The sequence below is a fragment of the Trematomus bernacchii genome, unplaced genomic scaffold (genome assembly GCF_902827165.1).
Source record: "Trematomus bernacchii unplaced genomic scaffold, fTreBer1.1, whole genome shotgun sequence".
Lineage (NCBI taxonomy): Eukaryota > Metazoa > Chordata > Actinopteri > Perciformes > Nototheniidae > Trematomus > Trematomus bernacchii.
Window position 1 is genome coordinate 18177928 of NW_022987564.1, and position 22054 is coordinate 18199981.

The 22054-nt window shown below is 40.9% G+C and overlaps 2 protein-coding genes across 2 annotated transcripts in view; both read left to right on the top strand.

The window, feature by feature from the left end:
* erf (Ets2 repressor factor) overlaps window positions 1-13163 on the top strand; it is a 35754-nt gene extending 22591 nt beyond the window's left edge. The window contains exons 3-5 of the mRNA XM_034124682.1: window positions 4756-4868; window positions 7557-8446; window positions 8645-13163. Coding sequence (XP_033980573.1) covers window positions 4756-4868; window positions 7557-8446; window positions 8645-9265 — 1624 coding nt within the window. The 3' untranslated portion in view covers window positions 9266-13163. The remainder of the gene's footprint in view (window positions 1-4755; window positions 4869-7556; window positions 8447-8644) is intronic.
* Window positions 13164-18172: 5009 nt separating this feature from the next.
* The window catches only part of cica (capicua transcriptional repressor a), a 47841-nt gene continuing 43959 nt past the window's right edge, over window positions 18173-22054 (top strand). Inside the window, exons 1-3 of the mRNA XM_034124592.1 lie at window positions 18173-18274; window positions 19109-19167; window positions 19364-19628. The gene's annotated coding sequence lies outside the window, so the exon portion shown is untranslated. The remainder of the gene's footprint in view (window positions 18275-19108; window positions 19168-19363; window positions 19629-22054) is intronic.

Consider the following 22054-nt stretch of genomic DNA (forward strand, 5'->3'; position numbering starts at 1 on the left):
TTTATTTATAAAGATGCTGTTGATTTAGTCTTAGGAAAAGGTTTTGGTACAATTGTCGCAGAATGATAATGAACATTTGAAGACAATTGATTTCTACCATGTAGTATTGGTTGTATGTTAATGATCTCGAAGTAGAAGGCAGTTTCCTTTCCCCGCCTATTTCTCGGGTACATTTGTTCTCAATTACATCGGCGTCAAATTAACGTGAAAATAATAATGGTGTTTTGTCGTGATCCTCGCTTCGTGCTGGAACTCCAAGGTGACGGCAGATTTAGAAACGCACACCTTCACCCTCCATGGAGCACATGTGGGATGCTGCCGAGTTTTATTTAGCCGCCAGTCTGTTCCTGTACATAAACACACACACACACACGCTGGCACATACACATGCTGCTAGTCATCGATGTCGCCTCCTGTTTTGTAGGTTGGTGTGGGTTATAGTTTGCCATGGTGATGACAAGTTACACTGCCTCATCGGCACACACCCACGTGCACACACATACACTTATCACTTTGTTATATGTCAGCCCTCCTCCAGCCCATCTGCGTCTTGTTTTGTTGCTTGAACCTTTTTTTGTCTGACTGAGCCTCATATGTAACCGTATTTAAAGACACACACCTCGTATTGAAATATTTGTAATCAAATGGTTTTAGTTATATGGTGCTGACATTACACTTTGATTTTGCTGTATTGCTTATTAATTAGTTAGTTAATTTAACATTGACAATACGGATAGCAAAACATAGTGATAGGCAGAAAGAGATGTATTGAGTCTGCGTAGGCATCCGAAGTATAGTTTGGTTTTTGGTTAATATTCTATTTGTTTAAGTGATAATCTCAAATATTTTAATTTAAAACAAATGTCTGTTAAGTCACCATATAGTTTGCAGTTTTCATAATAAACCAAATTCTCATGTATAATAAATATATCATTTATTTATGAATGTATATCTTCATTCAGAATTTGCATTGTATTACAAAGCAGTACAAACAACAAACACTCACTCAATCCCCCCCACATCCACAGCAGAGAGGGTGACGTTAACAGTAGTAACAAACGGGATACATTATTTTTACATTTAAGTTAATTGGTAATCATTGGTTACACAGAAATGGCCCAAATGGCTCGTATGCTTGATTAAGAGTTAAGCCCACAAAGATCTAACAGTTCATTTGATACAGGAGCAGTAACTGTGTGTCTCGTCTCAGTGACATCAATGAACAGCTGGTGCCAAACTTTTATCATGGATGTCTTTTTTGTGGTTTGTAAAGCTTTTATATGACCTGTTAAATTAATTCTGACGTCTTAAGAAGAAAGTCCTCTTTCTGTTAGAGGGGGTGTGTGTGTGTGTGTGTGTGTGTGTGTGTGTGTGTGTGTGTGTGTGTGTGTGTGTGTGTGTGTGTGTGTGTGTGTGTGTGTGTGTGTGTGTGTGTGTGTGTGTGTGTGTGTGTGTGTGTGTGTGTGTGTGTGTGTGTGTGTGTGTGTGTGTGTGTGTGTGTGTGTGTGTGTGTGTGTGTGTGTGTGTGTGTGTGTGTGTGTGTGTGTGTGTGTGTGTGTGTGTGTGTGTGTCAACAGTCCATGTGTGTAGAGAAATGTTTGTGCTTGTGAGTTTGCACCTCATACACATCTGTGTGTGTTTGATGCATAGAGGCCGAGTCTATACAGTCAAAGTCCTTTCTAGTTCATTTGAAGGAAGTTCAAATGGTCTTCAAAGAGCAGGAGGCCAGCAGCGAGCCTGGGTGTGTGAGACAGGCTGTCCCATATTGACTCAGTACTGTGTGTGTGTGTGTGTACGTTCCATTCACATGTATGTGCGTGGCCTTTTCCTCCCGGACTAATACAAAGTGCTATCCATCTATCCACACGTCTGTGAACATTATGTCCTTCCAGCTTTTACTGCACATAAAGACCTGTTGTTGTGAACACCCACTCACTAACACTGCCGGTTTCCTCCGAGAGTGTGTGTAGCAGCGTTACGGTTAGAAAAACTGGTTAAAGGTTAACACGTCCGGGAAGATTTCAGTGGTCTGGACAAATGGGAGAAATTCTTGGCAAATATAATCTTTGTTTATTATCAATATATAAAACGATTGATTGGAAGGCTTCATAAAGAATGACATCATTAAATGGTAAATGGGCTCTTACAAATAAAACAAGTCTCACTAATAGTCTCTTATATAACTAAAGAAAAATGTAAAAAGGTTAATTCAAGCCCTTATTCTTAACACAAAGAATATAATGAACGGAGAGATTTACTTTTAGCAGACTTCAACTGATCATTCCGGTCAAAGTCTGGTAAACACCGGCTAACTTTACGTCATAAATGAAGTTCTTCCTCATCTTAATATTACTTTGCAAAATATGGTTGTTAAATGTAAAGCTTAAAACTTTTAAGAAGTGTAGCGTGAACACGTGCTCAGTCTTTTTTCATTACTTGGATGTTTGCTGCATTCATTTTTCTAAAAGCCTGTGTGTCTTCTGTATACCCGCCTGCTCCTTTTGTGTGTTTGTGTGTGTCTGTATAACATGTGAGGGTGTGGGCGTGCGTAGTAGTCGTCTATCAGAAGAGGCCCTTCACTCATTGAGTCATTGAGGGTCTGGATGGCTCATACACACACACACACACACACACACACACACTCCTGCTCTACTTTGTTCTGTTGCGTACCAAAATCCAGTGACTAATACTCGGATCACAATGAGGGATACAGCTGGGCATAGCCTCGTCAGTGTGAAAAATATTATATCTGTAATTATTGTGTCGCTACTGGAGTGGTGGATTTGGGGAAACTAATATTTAACAACACTGTCATTAAAATATTATATTATTTACATGATTCATCAAGAAAAAGATGGGATTTCATTTTAGGTTATTGTGTTTTTTTGGCTAAATATATAACGCACATATCTATGAGGTGCTTAATTTCCCAAGTGATGAAGCCTTCTCTGCTGCTTGAGAAGAGCTCAGTTATAGCTTCAAAACTATCACAATTAAAAGGTCCAAATGAGACACGTTTACAACTTCGGATTCAAGAACAATCCATATCTTTTGTACATTTACTGGCAGTGATTAATAAAGTATTACATTTCCAAGAATGAAGTGGCCAGTCTCCGCTGAATGAGACACTGATTTATAGTGTTTTCATATAAAGAAATATGAATGTGATTTGGTCCTGAGGCTGTCGGTGAGTCACAGGGAGCCATTTTATCTTTTAGTTGCGCTGTCAGTAGCAGCCATTCACTCCTCTACATCGCTCTGTGTATCCATGATGACTAATGCACTCTTACTAATGGAGCCGCCTCGCTGAGGCTAAATCAGAACGGCTGTCTCACTTCCTTAAGTAATCACATGGAGATTTTCATCTAACCATGTGTTCCCATTGTGAACAGCTTGTTTAATGATGCACTGAGTAATGTAGAATTACCATGCAGGTAGTGCTTTAAACGGCTTCATTGTGGTTTCTCAAATATAACGTTGTTTTGTATTATCTGTAACCAACTAGCTAACACCAAAAAAGGAACATTGAACATAAAATCTCAGGTAGGGGTTGGTATCTTTGTCAATCTCACAACTCCATTTAAATATAACACAACATTTCAATGAATTTCTAAAACAAATGTATCCCTTGGGAGCAATTTAAAGTGCCATGTAGGACATGGGAATATAAACAGAATAGGGGAATTATAAAAAGATTCAAAACAATTTTGTATTCAATAAAAGGAAAAGTGGGCACTATATTTAGTCTCATACTGCTTTGATGCTTGAACAACACTGAGGAATGCATTCAGAGATAAAAACGTTTTCTAGCGCTGGCCACGATGGCTGCCCACCGCTGAAATGTGGTGCAACTTTGGTGGCCCAAAATATAAACTTGTGCATCCGTCCCTGTGACGATAGAAAATCAGTTTGGGGCGGACAAAGCTGTTTCCTGGAAATCTGGGGGACACTTATCAGCCCTTCATTATCCAGTGTGGCCATTTCAGAAAGAAAGACCAGCTCTAAATGGAGCAGTGCCTCTCTAGCCTTCTATTCCAATGGAAAATATTCAAACAGATTTTGTTGCTGACGCTAGCCAAGTCGCATTCTCTTAGCACACGGTAACATCTAATCCCATCTAGATATGCAGTCTCTTAAAAATACATAAAGCCCTGATAAAGCTTGGCAGAGTACGTCTGTATTCCTATGGGCACTCTTGCTTCAGTAAATGTGATTCCTGCATTGCTGTGTTTAAGTTCTCCAGCAATGAACACCCACTGAACAGCCATCGTTATCCCCAACATTGTACTGGAGCAGGGCTCCAACTTAACGTTTTTCTCTAATGGTTCTCATTATCTTTTTTTATCATTTTTACACGACTCTGCAGAACTGCTCACGTTCAGTAATGACTTCACAGTCGTATGGTTGCAAGAACGTGCCCATCTGATTGGCTGTTGATGACTAGTGACCCTTATTGCTGTAGCTGGCCCAGCCAACATTACTAAATGTCCAACATGTGAGCCAAATGTCAGTTTATTCTGGTCTATGGGGAAATAATAGACTGTTGATTTGTTGATAATTTCGGTTACACTGAATAATCGCTTGCTCGCTGTGCAACTGAGTCATTTTGTGGCATGAGAAATCTGACTGGTTTGTGGTTTCAGCTGGTGTAATGTTTAAAAAATGGGCTTCACCTTGTTTGCACATGTTTTTTAAATGTTCAACTTCTATGAGATGAATTAAAAATGGTAACTCACTCTGTTTGTCTCTCTTTAGATACTACTACAACAAAAGGATCCTCCACAAGACCAAAGGGAAGAGGTTCACCTACAAGTTCAACTTCAACAAACTAGTGCTGGTCAACTACCCCTTCATCGACATGGGCTCTGGTATGTACACTTGTATCTACTGAGAAAACAGATAACTAACTGGAAAATGTTTTTAATATGTATGTGTTATCATTTTTTTTTAAACCATGCACACTTTTTTTTAAGTCACGGAGAGCATCATTTATTTAGTTTTTGTACCAATTTCTTTCTTTTTCTGCCCTGGAGACATCCCTTAGCAACTGAAGTTCATGGTTATTTTCACTTGACAACAAGGACTTGTTCAAGGAGCGTAGGCTGGAGGACTGACAAAAAGTTTTTGGCCTTCAGGCGTCTATGAATTTCGGGTTGTTGGGTTTGAATTTCTGAACTTGACTTTCAGATTGAATTGATGACAGCTGTGACAAAAACATTGTGAAATACATTTATAAAATGCCAAAAGAATTGCTAAACACAGTTTGTTTGGTAGTAGATGTTCCCTATTTTGACGCTGAATACTTTTTGGCCAACAACAGATGTTTTGATACTACTACACCTACTTTATCTAGTGTTACAGAGAGCCAATCATATGATATTTTGCTCTGATTTGAAATGAGGGCAGCTTTTAAGAAACAGGCTTGTTTATTCCTCAAATATTGTATATACCTGAGACATTCAAATGGTATTTTCTGAGAATTCTCCCAGAGATTGTGGTGGGTAACTCACAAGTTTACTTACCGAAGATCAATCTTAGGTAAAGTTCGGTAGTCGTCCTTGGTCAGTAATATCTATCTATCAATCTAAATACTGCATTTCTTATAATGTAAACATTCATATCAAGTACAAACTCAATAAGAAACACTAAGGATTAAGGGTGTAGTGTGTGCACTATATTACACTTTTTGGGGTTTCCCTCTTCTGTAGTGTGTTATTATATAGGTTTTTGTAAATGGTCTGCAAACGTTCTCTCTAGAGAGAGTTTATCTCCCACACACTCCCCCTCCCCCTGCCTGAAACACCTCCATTGGACTCCTTTATTTACTTCTGTAACATAATGACATCACTATGTAACACTCACGCTTCTATTGGCCAGCGCTCCAACACATTGTATGTGATCTATCAATCTAACCAATGAAAGCAGACTGGGCTCTGGTTTCAGACAGAGGGTGAAAAGAGGGCATAGTTAGCTAAAGTAATAATGGGCAGCACAGGCATTCTGAGAAAAATAGAGACCTTTTTGAACATTAAAGCATGGAAACATGACATAAGAAGCACAAAATACAAACATGAATCTGAAAATGTGCATAATGGGGCCCCTTTAAGACATCAGTGTGCCACGTCCCAGTTTATCCCTCTCCTCTGAAGTCTTCTCTCGTCCCGATCCCGGCCACCCAGTGTAAACACAGCCCATATGGAGCGTTGGATACTGGGTGACATAAGTGCAGCACGAAACTTTAATTATAGCCTCCGTGTGATGTGGCCCACACACTGACATGTTGTGATATGAGGGTTTCATACGACGGTTACACACGCACACATGCCCACGTCAATCTGGATCGATAGGCGCTCACAAACATACACATTATATAAACACACACGCAGTTTTCTGCTCATCCTCTCTGACACACACACGGCTGTGAAATGTGAGTTTCTTAGACGGAGAGACCCACACACAGTCAGCAGTACTGGAAAAAACAGAGGAACCCAACCCATGTTTGTGATGGCAGTAAGAGCGACTTTTCCAATATTTAATTCTGGCACGTGCGCGGATGCCAAGAATTTATTGCATTGCCACAGTCTCCTTGGCAGGAGAGAAAGAGGGAGGAGGGGTTGAAAGAGAAGGGAACTTGTGGCTTTCTCTAACGCAGTGTTTTCTTTCTGTGTGCCTGTGACCCTATGGGGAAAATAGTTGGAGTTATGGGACATATGTGACCTATTTTAAAAATGTTCTCACTTAGCCTCAGTTGCATCTATTCTTGCAGATATTTTACTTGTATTTGTCCATGTTTTGGATATCTCTCTGTGAGTTTCAATGGAATTCTTCGAACAGTAGCGTCTCCTACCAGAAGCAATGTTCTGGGTTATTCTTAAACCACGCTATCATAACTGATTATTAAATTAACATGGACTTGACTTCTGTTTTGACATCCCTACTGTGAGCAGCATAAATACCATCCATTACTTCTTCATTTCCTTCGGGTCGATGCAGAAAACTTTGAGACTGGTACCTCACAAAGCAAAACTAACCTCATACACAGCCGCCATTAGACATGAGGGACAAAATACTGTGTATTCCTTTTAGTAAATTCCTAAGAACAGGAGTAATAACGTCACCTTTGAGCCTGCCTTCTTTCAACTAGCTCCTGTGACTGAATACAGTCTCTTATCGAGGGGTTTCTATTATCTCTCTTTCTGAAGAAATAAGGAGTGCTGTAGCGAGCTTACTTGGACATTTGAATTAATAAAATACTTGAAAGACTTCAAATGAAGTTTTACTTTGTCTCTCTTTAAGGTGATGAGCCTGTTTTCAATTCACATTGCTTTTCTTTTCTGGGTGAAAACCCTTAAGATTTCCGTCCCCTTTTGACGGATTTTCTGACACCCTATTTACAGCAAATATGGTTAAACACTACACGTCCAATAATTCAGTGAGCAGAAAAGTTAGGCAATGATTGTCTTTTCCCATCTCGTTATAAACTGTGATCTGATTCTATTCTGTACACAAAGTATTACTTTAACTAACTATCCCTTCTCTCTTGTTCCTCCTCACAGGTAGGGTCCCTCAGAGTGCCCCTCCAGTGCCAACCGGAAGCAGCCACTTCCGTTTCCCCCCCTCCACACCCTCAGATGTGCTCTCCTCCAATGAGGAGCTGCGCAGCCCCGGCATGTTCAGCAGCGTGGCTCGCCGCATGGCCCGCGGCTCTGTGAGCGACTGCAGCGACGGCACATCCACCAACTCTGAGCTGGAGGAGGCCATGGGGGCCGAGGAGCGAGGCGCGGGGCCGGACCGGGCCTACAGGGGTCTGCTGCCCCCCCGCCTGCCGCACGACTCTCTATTCAGGATCTACCCAGCAGTCCTCGGCAGGCACGGCCCCAGGGTGCACCCAGATTCCCTGTCTCCTTTCCCCGTCTCCCCCCTGCCCGGCCCTGGTGGGCTCCTGGGCCCAAATCTGTCCCCAGCCCTCTCCATGACCCCCACCCCCCACATGTCCTACACCCCATCTCCCTCCATGTCCTCTCCGATGTTGGGCTCCCACTTCTCCTTCAACCAGGAGGACATGAAACACTACCTGCAGGCCCACACCCAGTCTGTCTACAACTACCACCTCAGCCCCCGGGCCTTCCTCCACTACCCAAACATTATCATCCCCCAGCCCCACCGCCCCACCCCGGAGAAGCCGGCCGCCCATCACCTCCACTGCCCGCCCCTGCCGCTTTCTCATCCGCTCAGCCAGCAGTCAGCAGGCGGCGACGAGAGGGATCAGCACCCGTCACCGTTCAAGTTCAAGCTGCAGCCGCCGCCGCTCGGGCGCAAGCAGAGGGACTCTGGGAGCTCATTGGCTGCTGCCTCGTCCTCCTCTTCCTCCAGCCAGTCCTCCTCATTCACAGGGTCAAGTCAGATAATCAACTCCTCTTTGGCTACGGGGCCTCCTAAGATCAAGGTGGGTCTGCACACACACACACACACACACACACACACACACACACACACACACACACACACACACACACACACAGAGGATGTGGTGTTTCTACTTAGTTATGGTTTTGGAAATGCCTCTCAAACATTTCAAGCATGAATAACATCTTGCCCGAGTCATAAATAAAATGTCATGCTGTGAAATATTCTTCCTCTCCAGGTGGAGCCCATATCAGACATCGACTCGGAAGAGGAGGTGCAGGTGACCGACATCAGCGAGGATGATGAGCTCAATCACAGTGACGAGGAGGAACAAGGTGGCATTTTCACACCGACAGCTCATCACTATCACCATCAGCTCAACAGCCATCTCCGGGCCAACGGAAACATGAGCAGCCTCTCCGCGCCTCCACACAGTCACCCTGAAGAAGACCCCGACGACGATGTCTTCAAGACCCCTGCCACACCCCCCATCGGCAGCAGCAGCAGCAGCAGCAGCAGCAGCCAGGCCTTCCCCCTGATCAACCTGAAGAGCGAGCCAGGCCACGTGGCTCCCATCAGCCCCTGCATCCCGCTCAAACTGCGCTTCAAACGCCGCTGGAGTGAAGACCAGAAGATGGAGGCGGACGGAGAGAGGGGCGAGGCAGAGGATAAGAAAGTGAGAGCTGACAGAGAGGAGGAGGAAAAGAGAGTAGGGCAGGCAGAGAACGGGGGAGGAAGAGGAGGAGCGGGAGGTGTTATTTTGGGGTTGATGCTGCCACCGCCTCCCACCCAGCGCAGAGCGAGCTCGGAGCTGCAGAGGGCCACGGCGCAGCTGTCACTGGAAAACAATGGCTGCTGAACACACACACACACATACACACACACAGGGGAGTCAAAACACACACACCCTTAGTCTAGTCCACACACTTAATAGAGTGCTGCAGGAATGAGTCCTAAACCCTGGAAAGCATTCTTGTCCTTCAGGTCCCATGCCCTTTTGACTGTGCTATTCAGAAGCCTTAAATAAGGCCTGTGGTTAACACAAGCTTAAGAGATTTTCACATTTCATTTACGACGTAAAATACTTCAGCAAAATACCTCATTAGTGAACTGGAAGGTTTTACATGTCTTAAAACTTTAAACCTTCAAAGCGGGTTCCTAACAAGTGGCTAAATGAGACTACAGAGTTTGTCTGGGACCTTTCACCTTTTCATCATCTTTGAAATCCATCATCCCTGCAGCACTCTATAGTTTTAGACCATAATGCCTCGTGGTAACTTGACAGCAGTAGTGTGCATAAAGCTGCAAAATGGAGATAGTGACTGAAAGGTGATTATAGAAACACACTTATATTTTGTCTGAATTTGTACATGTGTCATATGTAGGAAATGCTCCTACATATGACACATATACATGTTCACAATATAGTAAAAACAAGATGTTTCCATAGTTACTTAAGTTTCGTCACTGTTTTAGCAGCATCAACACACTTTCCCTTAGCCCCGTCAGTACTGTCAGCTACCAGACATTATGGCCTGTGTCGGGCCATACAACCTGTGTGTGTAGCCTCTAATGTACTGCAAGCCAAGCCCCATCAAACATGACCAGCAGACCGTGTTCTTGCTGTGACTGACAACATTGAGAGATAATCCAACTTTATTCTGACTAACTTTTAACTAAAGAGTCCTACAAAGAGGGGGTCTTTATCTCTTAGGACTTGCAAGTTGCCTTTTCTTCGCCCTCATAGTGCCAGTTAAATCACACCTGTGCCCAGATAATGTATTCACAACTGGTCTATTTGTTTATCCGGGGCAGTGGAATAAATCATCCTAAAGGCAGGCGGCATCGTACAGCAGTAGAACTTCTTGCCTTGTACAGACAGATCCTAACGTTACTAAAAACTTTCATCAGCCCCTATAGAGATTACAGAAGTGCCTCTCTGTCCGCACCCATCACCCAGCAGTCGTTTACAAGATGAAGAGCAGCCAGAGGGGGAAGAAAAGACCTTGCTCCGGTGGGCCTCACAGACTGAAGAGGGTGATTAGAAAACGCTCTCCAATCACCGCCTTTTCTCCAGGAAGAAACCTCGGACACTATGAGGCTGCACCAAGGCCACGTTCCTCATTCACTACAGTGTATAAAGACATGAAATGAGGCTGGAGTTGTACATGTTGAAGACAGTCAAACTAGGCACGATGGAAGATGGAGGTTGTGATGAACTGACCTGCCACATGAGACGTTTGTTAGCCAGCGAATGGACGTGTACAGAGAAAACACACCTGGGTCTTTAAAGAAAAAGCCGGTTCTATCTCCTTTTTTTCTCATTGAGGAAATGAGGAAGCAGCTACTTGAAAGGCTGTAATTACAGACACACTTGTTCCTGAATGTGTGTGCGCAGAGAGCTGGTGTCAAAAAGAAACCCTATGCCTCGAGGATACAGCGTTTTGTGACTTTGTACAATCTTTGAAGGGTTTTGAGGGCATTCGTCGTGTTGTCTCCCTCGAACACACAGATCTGCAGCTCTCTTCTGCATTCCCCCTATTTGTTTTATTTTGAAAAGACTGTATTCTTTCTGTCAAAGGACACGGACAGTATTTTAGGGCATTTGCAGTGATCTGAGGACTTTCTGTATTTTGGTGATAACAGTGGTATCTGTTCACGTGATGCTCTGAGAAGCGATGATTGAAGAGATCTGATTGGTCTAGGTGAGAGAAAGCATGTAATGAATGTCGAGCATCAAGGTTAACTCGGGCTAAACCCCTCACTGAGATAGCGAGAAACATATTTTTATGACATTTTATTAAGTAAGAAGACCCATTTTAACGAACAAACTATCCCAAATAAGATTGTGCCTTTTTTTTAAAGCCAACAAAGAGTTTTATCACGCTACCCCCAGCAAAATGTTTTATCACACACACACTACCACCATGCCTTCTGTTTTTTGTAAAAGAGAGATACAGAATAAGTAAATCTACACATATATATTTTATTCAAATATATATTGAATTCAAATATTATATTTCAATATGGTCATTTGATACAAATCGGGAAAATCCTACTATTTTTAAACGGTAAAAGATATGTATATATTCTAACGGGGCATATTATTACCAGTATAATTCAGCCTATGCCTTCTCACCCTTGCCTTCTCTTGACCGTTGAGCTGCAGTGACCACCGGTGTCAGAGTTATATATTTATATTGTACAAATATTAAAAAAGACAGTTATTGTGTATTCAGGGGACGAGGATAAATGGGTGAGCAGAATTTTAACCACACCTGGGTCGAATTTTATTTACTTTGTTAGTCGGAGTGTTTGTTATACCATACCTGGAGTAGCAGATTTGCCGGGGTTTACAACGTGACACAGATAGGAGAACCCCACCAAAAATAAACACCAGAGTACTTCTGATCAAAATAAAAAAGTGGCGCTGGTCCAAACTTAGAGAGGGTTACGGACTTGCTTGTTCTGATTAAATGCGAGGATTCTGATTGGCCGGCAGCAGGTGTTCAGGTTTGCGTTACCTCACAGGACCGCAGCTGCTGATACGACTGGACTTTGGTTGGAGCGTGGACTCTAGCGGCTTTGTGTCAACCGGGTGTGTGTGAACCCTGCCCTGGTTACAGTAAGGCTTTACTGTGGCTAGAATAAAAGAGAAACATGACATCACACGTGACATCAGACGCCCCCGCAGTCTCTCTGGAGTAGACTGCAAACCAAAGACACATTTACACACGCGCACACACACACACACAGGAAATGGCATCACAAAACCTCAGAGCGGAGTGGAGAGAAAGGGACTTCCCATAACCTGACTCGCTCATTTTGCGCTGTGTGTACGTGCACTTGTGTATGTGTGGTTTCTATGGTTATGCCGTCTACACACACCCACACCCTATCACCCTATACAGTCCCACTTTATTTTGACATTTTTCTTTACCAGGCACAAAAACACTAAATCTATCCTTTTAATTGTCGACAAAGTCAGCATTAAAAGTGTCAAACCTCCTTTTTTTTTTATGTCATTTACTTTCAATAAAAATCGCTTTAAGTGCCAGATAAAGAAATATATTTTAGCTATATAGAATGTAGCAGTTTAAAAGTGTGTCTGGTAAAGATAAAAAGCGAGTCGTACCCGCACTGCTGCACCTGTGCTGCCTTACCTTTCATGGTCTCGAACAAAAAAGAGAACAACTTTTCCCCCAAAATTCCCCTTAATTTCCTCAATGCTGTTCTTATTTTTTTCTGTATTTTTTCAGACATATTACTGTTACTCTTGTAATTATTATATTATTAACATGAATATTTTTGATTATTTTGTACCCTCTTGCCCATGGCCCGGTCTCTTCTCATGAATTCTGTAAGTTTTTTGTTCCACTCTTTCACATTAACTTCAACTAGTTTAAGTGCAGTCTTTTTTTATAACCATATTAACATGGACAAGAGGAGGGTCACTTAATCCCCACATGATATAGAGCAGGGGAAGAAACATTTTGTTTTTATGTTGTATATATATTTTTTCCATTTTGGAGCATTGTGTAAGAAAAAAAGCTTTGTACTGTTTAACCATTGTATTTTGGCGCCCTTCTCCGTCTCTCCTCTCACGTCCAACCCGACTGTGAGCTGTCACTCCAGAGGAGAGATGGAGACTTTTTGTTTTCATCCCGGAGGAACCACCTGTACTAGTTTCTCTACTCTGTTCATCTTCATTTGTAATTAAACAATAATCAGGGTTCATTAAAAAAGGTAAAAATGGATGTCAGTTTTCCTGTCTTTCTTTCATTTATTCACCTTCTACAAGCCGTGGAATGAAAGTTAGTATATTTATTGGAGGTGCTCTACTTGAGTATGATTTTGGGGTACTTGAAATGTAATTTACTTAAAGGTCCCATGTCGTGCTTTTCTGGTTATTACCCGTCCCCTTGTGTGTTATGTAGCTTCTTCTGCATGTAAACGGTCTGCAAAGTCACAAACCCTCAAAGTACACCCTGTAGCGAGTAAAACTCTAACACAGAAAAGACCTGTCTATGCTGCCCCAGAACCAAGCGGCAAACTCTGGGGAAGAGCCGGGACGCCAATACGGAAGTGCCACAAACTGCAGTTCATATATTGGCCGATAGGCGATGACTGCAGAAAGGAGCAATTTCCATAGACCCCCATGTTAAAATGCCCAATTTTACAGCAGAAAAAAACATGTTTCTACATCTGGATGCAATAAATATTATTATAGATATAGTACAACAGCAACTTGTCCACTCTGCTAGGCTACAACGTTAGTTAGTTGTAGTTACTGTACTTGACCCTTTAGCCGTGTTAATGGTGATTGTGCCTTTTAGGGAATATTGTTACAAATACCAGACAATTAAAATGTCGTGATGTGCGCTTGAATGTACTAACAGAACTTCCAAGAAGTCTAAAATGATAATATTATACATGTTAACCCCGTTAGCAGGTGTTTGTGTGCTTGTTAGCTTAGCTTGTTATGTAGCTTATTAGCCAGCTAAGAACGTAACCCTTTATACATGTATACATATATATATACAGTTTAGTTTATGATTCAGCCTTGGGTAAGACTTTTATAGTATATGGCTATGACGCCCATAATGCTAAACAGGAGCAAATGTTAAAAGGGGACCCAATTATCCCAGTGGTGGCCGCCTGGGCTAACGCAGCCGCAGGGGGCTAGCTCCGGGCAGTGGAGATCAAGGAATGCAGCGAAACGCGGACTTGGTTCGCCTTCAACCCGCTGTAGTATTAGCTAAATAAATTATGTTGAACAAGGCTTATTAAGCTGAACATCGCCACAATTGTTCTGCTATGTATCGGTACTTATTTTATTTTATTAACGTGATGACAAGCATTAAGAATAACAAAAAATAGCTAATTCTCTTGCAGAGTGTCTCGTTTGATTATGAATGTAACGTTTATATAGGGGAACTACATTGTTTTATCAAAACCAAAGTGCCACGCAGTAACTTGGTATGCATGTATTTCATGTTAGCTTAGCTTCTTAGCCTGAGCTAGCTCTGTTTACTTCCAGTTCGGAGGCAGCAGGTCCCGCCTCGGCTCCGCCTCTTTGCCCTTATTTGGAGCAGGCGGGAGTTAGACTCTGACGTCGCTGTTGAGCCGTTAGTGGCCGACTCCGCCTACTAAGGGCTTCTCGGCAAGTCTGCAGAATCCTATGGGTGACGTCACGGACACTACATCCATTTATATATACAGTCTATGCCCAGAACGCCTCGTTGGAGATTTTTCTTTTTCCATTGTTTTCTTCCTGAGTATGGTGACTTAACGATACCCAGTTCCAAATGGACAGTTCGCCACACACTCATGTGTGTGTGCTCAGGCTGAGTTCCGCGATGTCTCGCTGTCTCGCAGACCCCACGCAGCAACCAGGAAACGACACCAGTAATACAGCTCACACTGTCCGCTCCTCGAGACTCAAAGGGCGGAGCAGCGAGCCCCGCGACGTCCCGCCAACATGGCACCCAGACCCCACGCAGCATTCTCATCTGTTTGTCATTACTGGTGTCATTTTCTGGTTGCTAACAAACGCCATTGTAAAACATAAACACACATCAGAGCACAGTGGGCTCATAGGGAGGGGGGGGCAGGAGCTCCAACAAGCCGTTTAGGACAGAGAGTGAATACACATACTATACAGAGATGCTGTATGAGAAACCAATGTGAGTTTGGAACATTGAACAATGTACATCTATTCTAGTAGACCTCAACAATGGAATCATGATCAGTAGAAATGGCCATGTCATGGGACCTTTAATATTAACTTAATATAATCGAGTCAAATAACACATAACTTTTCTTATGGTCAATTCTGCATAGCAATGATCTTAACCTATGGTACTTTAAGTGTAATTTAATGCAATTAATACTTTGTACTTTTACTAAATATTTTGTATGCAAGACTTGTAATAGTTTATATTTTCTGTATTGCCACTTTAACTTCAGTCCTTCAATCATTTTAACAAGAAATATTTAGGGGACATTTTAAAATGTATGATTTAGTTTTGCTGCTTTGAGTATTAAAGTGGTCCTATTTTGCTTATTGCTTTTCGATTGGACTCCTTTGTTCACTTCTGTAACATAATGACATCACTATGTAACACTTGTGCTTCTATTGGCTAGCGCTCTGACACATTGTATGCAATTGGTTAAGGGGTGGGACATCTCTAAGCTGTTGACCAATCACAACATAGCCGGCCAGCTAACCAATCAGAGCAGACTGGGCTCTGGTTTCAGACAGAGGGTGAAAAGAGGTGCTGCAGCACAGACACTGGGTGTTTCTCAATCGCGAGTACGCTTGCTTGGTAGCACATGTCTGCCGAGCATCTTGCTTCAGAAGCGAGTCAAGAATACTTCCTGGCATTCAGAAAACAAAGAGTGGAACAGGCTAGCAAGTGTGCAGGTGTGCGTCATATGAGAGGCCCCGCCTTACATCTTCCGCCACAGATTTGGGGAAATTGGTCCGTGCGCAAAGCATTGTGGGGATTTTAAGACCGCGGAGTCTACTCATGTGCAGCCTCGATATTTCTCCAAACGGAGTACGCCGGGCTCGGTAGATTTCCAAGTATGCTGGAGATTGGAACAGTACTTTGGCGGCACTCGATGACGTAGTATGCTTGAAATAGTGGCTCTGGAGCAGCTTTACTCGACATTGAGAAACACCCAGAATGAGAAAAATAAAGAGCTTTTTGAACATAAAAGCCTGGAAACATGTCACAGTAGAGACACAATACAAATATGAACCTGAACATTTGCATAATAGGGCCCCTTTAAAACATTGTAATGACTCATGAAGAATATTCATTCTTTTCTCAAGCTCAAAATGCCAGACTCTACTTTTCCACATTGTATGTGATAGTAAATTCATGTGGGCAAGTTTAAGATGTAATGGATTTATTTGTCCTAACTTTCTTAGACACCACAGACTAAACAATTAGTATTATGACTAAACAATGACAGTAGTTGTTAATATAACTAAAGAGTCACCCAAAGGTGAAATTGGGTTTCGATTGACATATTTCTTGGTGAAAAGTAATACGTTTTACCCACACATTCACCATCCTGTATAACCGTCAGATCTCCTTTCTGCTGGTGGTTTTGTATTTAACAACCTGAATCCTCGCCTCTCTTTCTAAACGCTTTATGACTCAAGTCATGTCAACAGCAAGTCAAATACTCTGTATTTGTCAAAGTGCTAGCACATTTATGAAAGAAAAGCCAATCGGGGATAAGCATTCTAAATGCTCACAATAGGCCTGTGATGGATTTTTTGTTTTTGTCCTTGTCTGGGAGACAGCTGCAACAAAAAGCAGCGTGCTGTGAGGGATTTGGTTATGACAATGAGGGATGTTTCAGGAGGAAGTACAGATGTTTGTGAGAGGCCAGCCTTGTGACTCTCAGTTCAGGTGCAGAAAAGTAAATGGAAGAGATTTCTGGTCTTTGTTCAACATTTTTCATTTTACTTTCAGTTTACTAGTGGATGCCTTTTGATGAGAACAATCATTTAATCATAGTCTAGCACTGGGTTAGTAAATTAGATATAAAATAATACTTAAATGCCCGGTTTAATTGATTTTCTTTTATGTTTACTCCATATTTTAAGCATCTAGCTGATGTTCCTGAATACAGCAGCAGAATCAATTTGGTTTCGTTCGTCAGCATTAGTCATGATTGCCTCGAGAATTTTTATAATTATGATTCTAATTGTCTCCCAGATGACACCTCAGCGATCCGCCTACCTAATGTTTTTACTTCTGCCCAAATGGAAGTTTTAATTACTCACTAGACTGGCAAATGTCTTCCGCACATGATGTGGGTTTATCTGCTTCATCTCATGGTCTGACTCATGACTGGGCCCCTCTCTGGGTGCTGCTGGTCTGGGTCCCATTAGAACGTCACTAGTTGTGCTCTAGGGTTTGTCTTTTCAGGCTTGTATTTAGATTTTTCTGATAATGCTGATGACGTTTTTTTATTTTATATCTTTAAAACTTTTTATGAGCGCGGCAGTTTGGCTTCATTTCTTAATCAATAAAATCAACTTATCATTTGGTCTATAAAATGTCAGAAAGCATCACAACTTCCCAGAAGGCAAGAAGATGTCTAAAAATAGCTTTATGTTGTTGTTGTGTCCAACCAACACACAAACCCCCCCTAAGACATTCAGATTTCAATTACAGAAGAGTAAGAAAACCAACAAATCTTCACATTTAAGAGACTGAGAAAATATTTCTTAATCTATAAAATTACTTTAATAAATGTGTTGTAAAGAAAAAAATACATTTAGAAAAAACTGCTAGGTCTTACAAAAACATCACATGTTTTTTCAGAGGGAGGGGTCTTTGGCTGCAAGTTAAAATTTGAAAGTACATTTTAATGACCCAGGACAATTAGGTTATGTACATAGTGTTCTGTATTCTTAACTTTTCTCCGCTTTTTACCTAATCTCACTTAAACTTCTGCAGTTACATGGACAAACAATGAACCTTGTCGTACTGAACAACTAAAACAAAGCCTCTTTATGTTTTTTCTGGTCCTGTTTCTGTATTATATGAACTAGAAATTCTCTAAAGACTGCTGGAGCAGAAGCCTCCAGTGTATCACTCTCCTGGTGTCTCAATGACGCTCTGGCGCCCCCTGCTGCCCCTTTCTGTCCTTTCCCGCTTCTGCTCTGGAAATTCTCGCGAGACTTGTCATGGACTCGTCAGGTCGCATGTGAAACCATAATGGCTTCATAATTGACTGTTGCCTTAAGTTTGTTTACATAAAACGTAAACACACATTTCTGTCTAGACTAATTCATCCCGTCTGGAAACTTGTAATGAGGGAAAAGTCTACATGGCGGCAGGTAATGGAAATATAACAGTGTCTTAATAGTGTGCACTTTAGCTGTTTAATTAGCAAAAACACCAGAGTTTGGCTTGTCAACCGAGCATAACATATATATTTCAGGAAAAAACAACACTGAAATTATAAATTTATTTACCAACTTCATAATATACTGCACAGAAAGAGTCCATTGGAGGACAGGAATTGGACTGATGCATAAAACAACTCTCATGTAGGCTAAACAAGAAGCTACATGCAGCTAAACAGCTAGCTTTGGTCTGATTTATGCTAAGAACATGCCAGCACCTATAAAGCTCACTAATTCACTTTTTACACAATTTCTGTTTAATTTCCACATGAACTAAACATTGGTATTTGCTCAATTGTTGTATTTAAATACACTTTTTAGGTACTTTTAATGTTCTTCTTATGCTCAACTACAGTTCAGAGGGAAATATAGTACTTTTTACTACATTAGATCTATCTGAAAGCTTTTGTTCCTTTACAAATCAAGATTCTTCCACCCAGCACATAAGAATATTTACATATTTACAGCTAGAACCAAAACATAAAAATAAGCTTTGATTGAGAACAATTACTTTCTAAACTGATTGACGGAAAAATAAACTGCCTGCTATTTTGAAAATAATTTTCAGTTGCAGTTCAATACAAAATAGTTTAAAAATTAGCTCCAGCTCTAAACAAATATAACATTCTGCTTCCACCATAATGCATGATTAATAATAAATTAATGATATAAAAAAAACGTGGCATAATTCTATTGATACTTTAAATACATTTTCCTGAAGAAAAACGTAATGTATTTGGTTATATTCCCCCTCTTGCTGAATAGTATTCATGTAGCAGCTATGTGACGGACAGCAGCATCACCTCTAAGGAATACCTAAATAAGTAAGTTGTCTTCTTCTTCTTCTTCTTCTTCTTCTTCTTCTTCTTCTTCTCTCTGAACCTACACATGTCATTTTCTAAACTTTCTTCACTTTCACAGCCTCTTTGTGTTCTTACTTTTAAAGTCTGGTTAATCATTGCGGTATTTCTTTCATCTCTCCCCCCTGCACCTCTGGGTGTCACCCCTCTCCCCCTGCAGTCTGATTTGAAGCATTCATCGGCTGCTGATCTCTACAGGGGAGGGCCCGTATTAATGGGAGGCTGATTGACGGGCTGTTGGGCCTCCAGCCGGGAGGGATTGTTGTCTGGCTGTGGGACGAGGTCAAGGGTCACGGTCCGGAGAGGCCGAGACAGAAACCAGATCACAACAGAAGGCTAATTATCCTGCATTGTGGCCGGGCTCCTGCTGGGACTCCGCCTTCACTTTCACCAGCAGGTCACACTGAGAACTCTACACCTCCCTGGTGAGATACGTAACTAATGTTACATTACTTATTCTGGGATTTATGTGAGAGTGGTTGCTTTGCTTAAAATCCAGGATAGTCTATTTAACTATTATAGGGCCTAAAAAATAATATAATATTGTAAGTATTTAATCAGCTCACAAGTACTCCAATATTTTAAATATAATTGCAAATAAAATGTATTATATATTTATAATAAGAATGTTTTTTCATAATACATATATATATTTAAATATGATATATTTACAATATGTATTTATATAAAAAAGTATATTATTATAATATAATATAATGATATAACATGTTAATAATGTATGTATATACATATTTATTATTCATAATTATCATTATTCTTCAGAGAATTCTAATCTTAATATGTGCCTGCCCTATGCACATATATATCGATATCTTTTTGAAAATATATTTCTGAAACAAAACATTTGTACTCTTATTTAAACCAAAACGTTTGTAATATTAAGGATCATCTCACTAGTACCCATACTGTAATCACTTATTTTAAATAAATTAGTTGTTTTCTCTTGTGTCCCCTATTGTGATGCTAAATGTCAATTGGATTTATTTCAATAAGAAACTCACCTTTTTTCTCAATTATCATTTATTTTTCCTTGATGATCAGATGTCCCACTATACACCAACAACTGTTAATACACAATAGATGAAGGTTATGAACCCAGTAAGCACGTCAATAATGCAAAAATAAGAAATGAAAGTTTCTTGAATCATAGATCTAAGTGAATACAGCTAAACTTTGAGCGTAGTCAGTGGGTCATCATGCGTGGAGGATTACAGGCTGACGGTACCTGTGCGGCAGCAGCAGGCGTGTGAGTGTATTTCTGGAGGCAGATTGTCCTCAGCCTCCTCAGTGTTAAGCATTCATTTTCAGTGGGAGTCACGACCAGACCACGTCCATTAGCTGCTGCTCTTTCTATTTCCTCGTCGATATGTACTCAACTATGGGAGCTCTGTAGAACAGCTGGAAGATTATTCCAATAACCAACAAAAGTCAGGAGCATCAGAATATTGGCTTATTGGTCAGGGCAAAAACAAACATGCTTCATCTGTATAACACAAGGCAATCATATGAAAACATTATGCAGAAAAAGAAAAGACACAATTTCACAGTCTCGTGAACTGCACCAATTCGTCCTCTTGACCATTAGATAAGTTCCGATCCTTTACATAATCAATGAAGGGTCTCAATAAGTTCTCAAACACATGCTGTCTGGACCTTAATGTACAGGATATCTTCTCCAATGGGAGGCCTGACAACATCCGTCGCAACAATTTTGTGCATATATCTGGTATATTTTTGTTGTATTGATTTAAAATGTATTATTATTAAATCCACCAGGGTCACATATGTTCGCATCAACCATTTATACTGTATTAGTTACAGTCGTGTATTAATAGACCTGGCATGAGCAGCAACGCAAGCTTTTTTCCAATCTTCATCTGAAACCTCAGCCTGCAGGTTGTCCTTCCATGCATTAAACCTACAATGTGAATTCTCAAATGAGAAAGATGAGAGTATATTGTAAAACTTTATCATCATTTTCTCCAAAGATGAGTGTTGGGGTCTCGAAAATGCATCATTTTGATTCACTTTAACAAAGGTTCTAAGCTTGAGGTATTTAAAGCAATGTTTTTTTATCAAGATTGAAATTAGACCTCATCCCATCAAAGGACATTTGAGCCTGCCAAATAAAGGTCTTGGATCATTTTTAGTCCCTTTGACTCCAATAATTTGAAAGTTGCGTCTGCTCTGCCTGTCACAAAGCAACGATTACCCATTCTGGACTGCATGGTGATAATGTGATTCTTTTAAATATATTTTCACATCATACCAGATCTTTATCATGTGGTTTACAATTAGTTCATTCATGTACGTTTCTTACTGTAACTGAATACATGTATGAGCGAAGAGGTAGTTTCAAACAATCCTTTGTAGAAAAATAGAACATAATAGTTCTCAGCTGCACAGCCCAGTGCAATTTAGTTTTAGGATACAGCGCCATCTACTGAGCAACAGTAGATGGCACAGGTATTGTAAAATGTATAAAAAACTGTGCAAATATGAACAGTAGCACTGTTTGAGTAGAATATTATAGAAACTCATAAAACGCAATAAAACAGGAAAGTAAAGAAAATGCTTTAAATGCAAACGTGTTAGTCATGTTGTAAGAGGACAACACAAATTTTAAAACAATAGTTGAGAGAAATATGATACTAAACCAAATACATGTGTGCGATAACTTGATTTACTAGCCAGTCACTTTGAAGAATTAACATCAGGCACAGGAAGGCATTTGTTTTTCAAAAATGACAAATAGTTACAGGTATCCATAATGGAAGGGAGGCAAGTAAACAAACATTTAATGTTAGTCTGCTATTTCAAACCAAATATA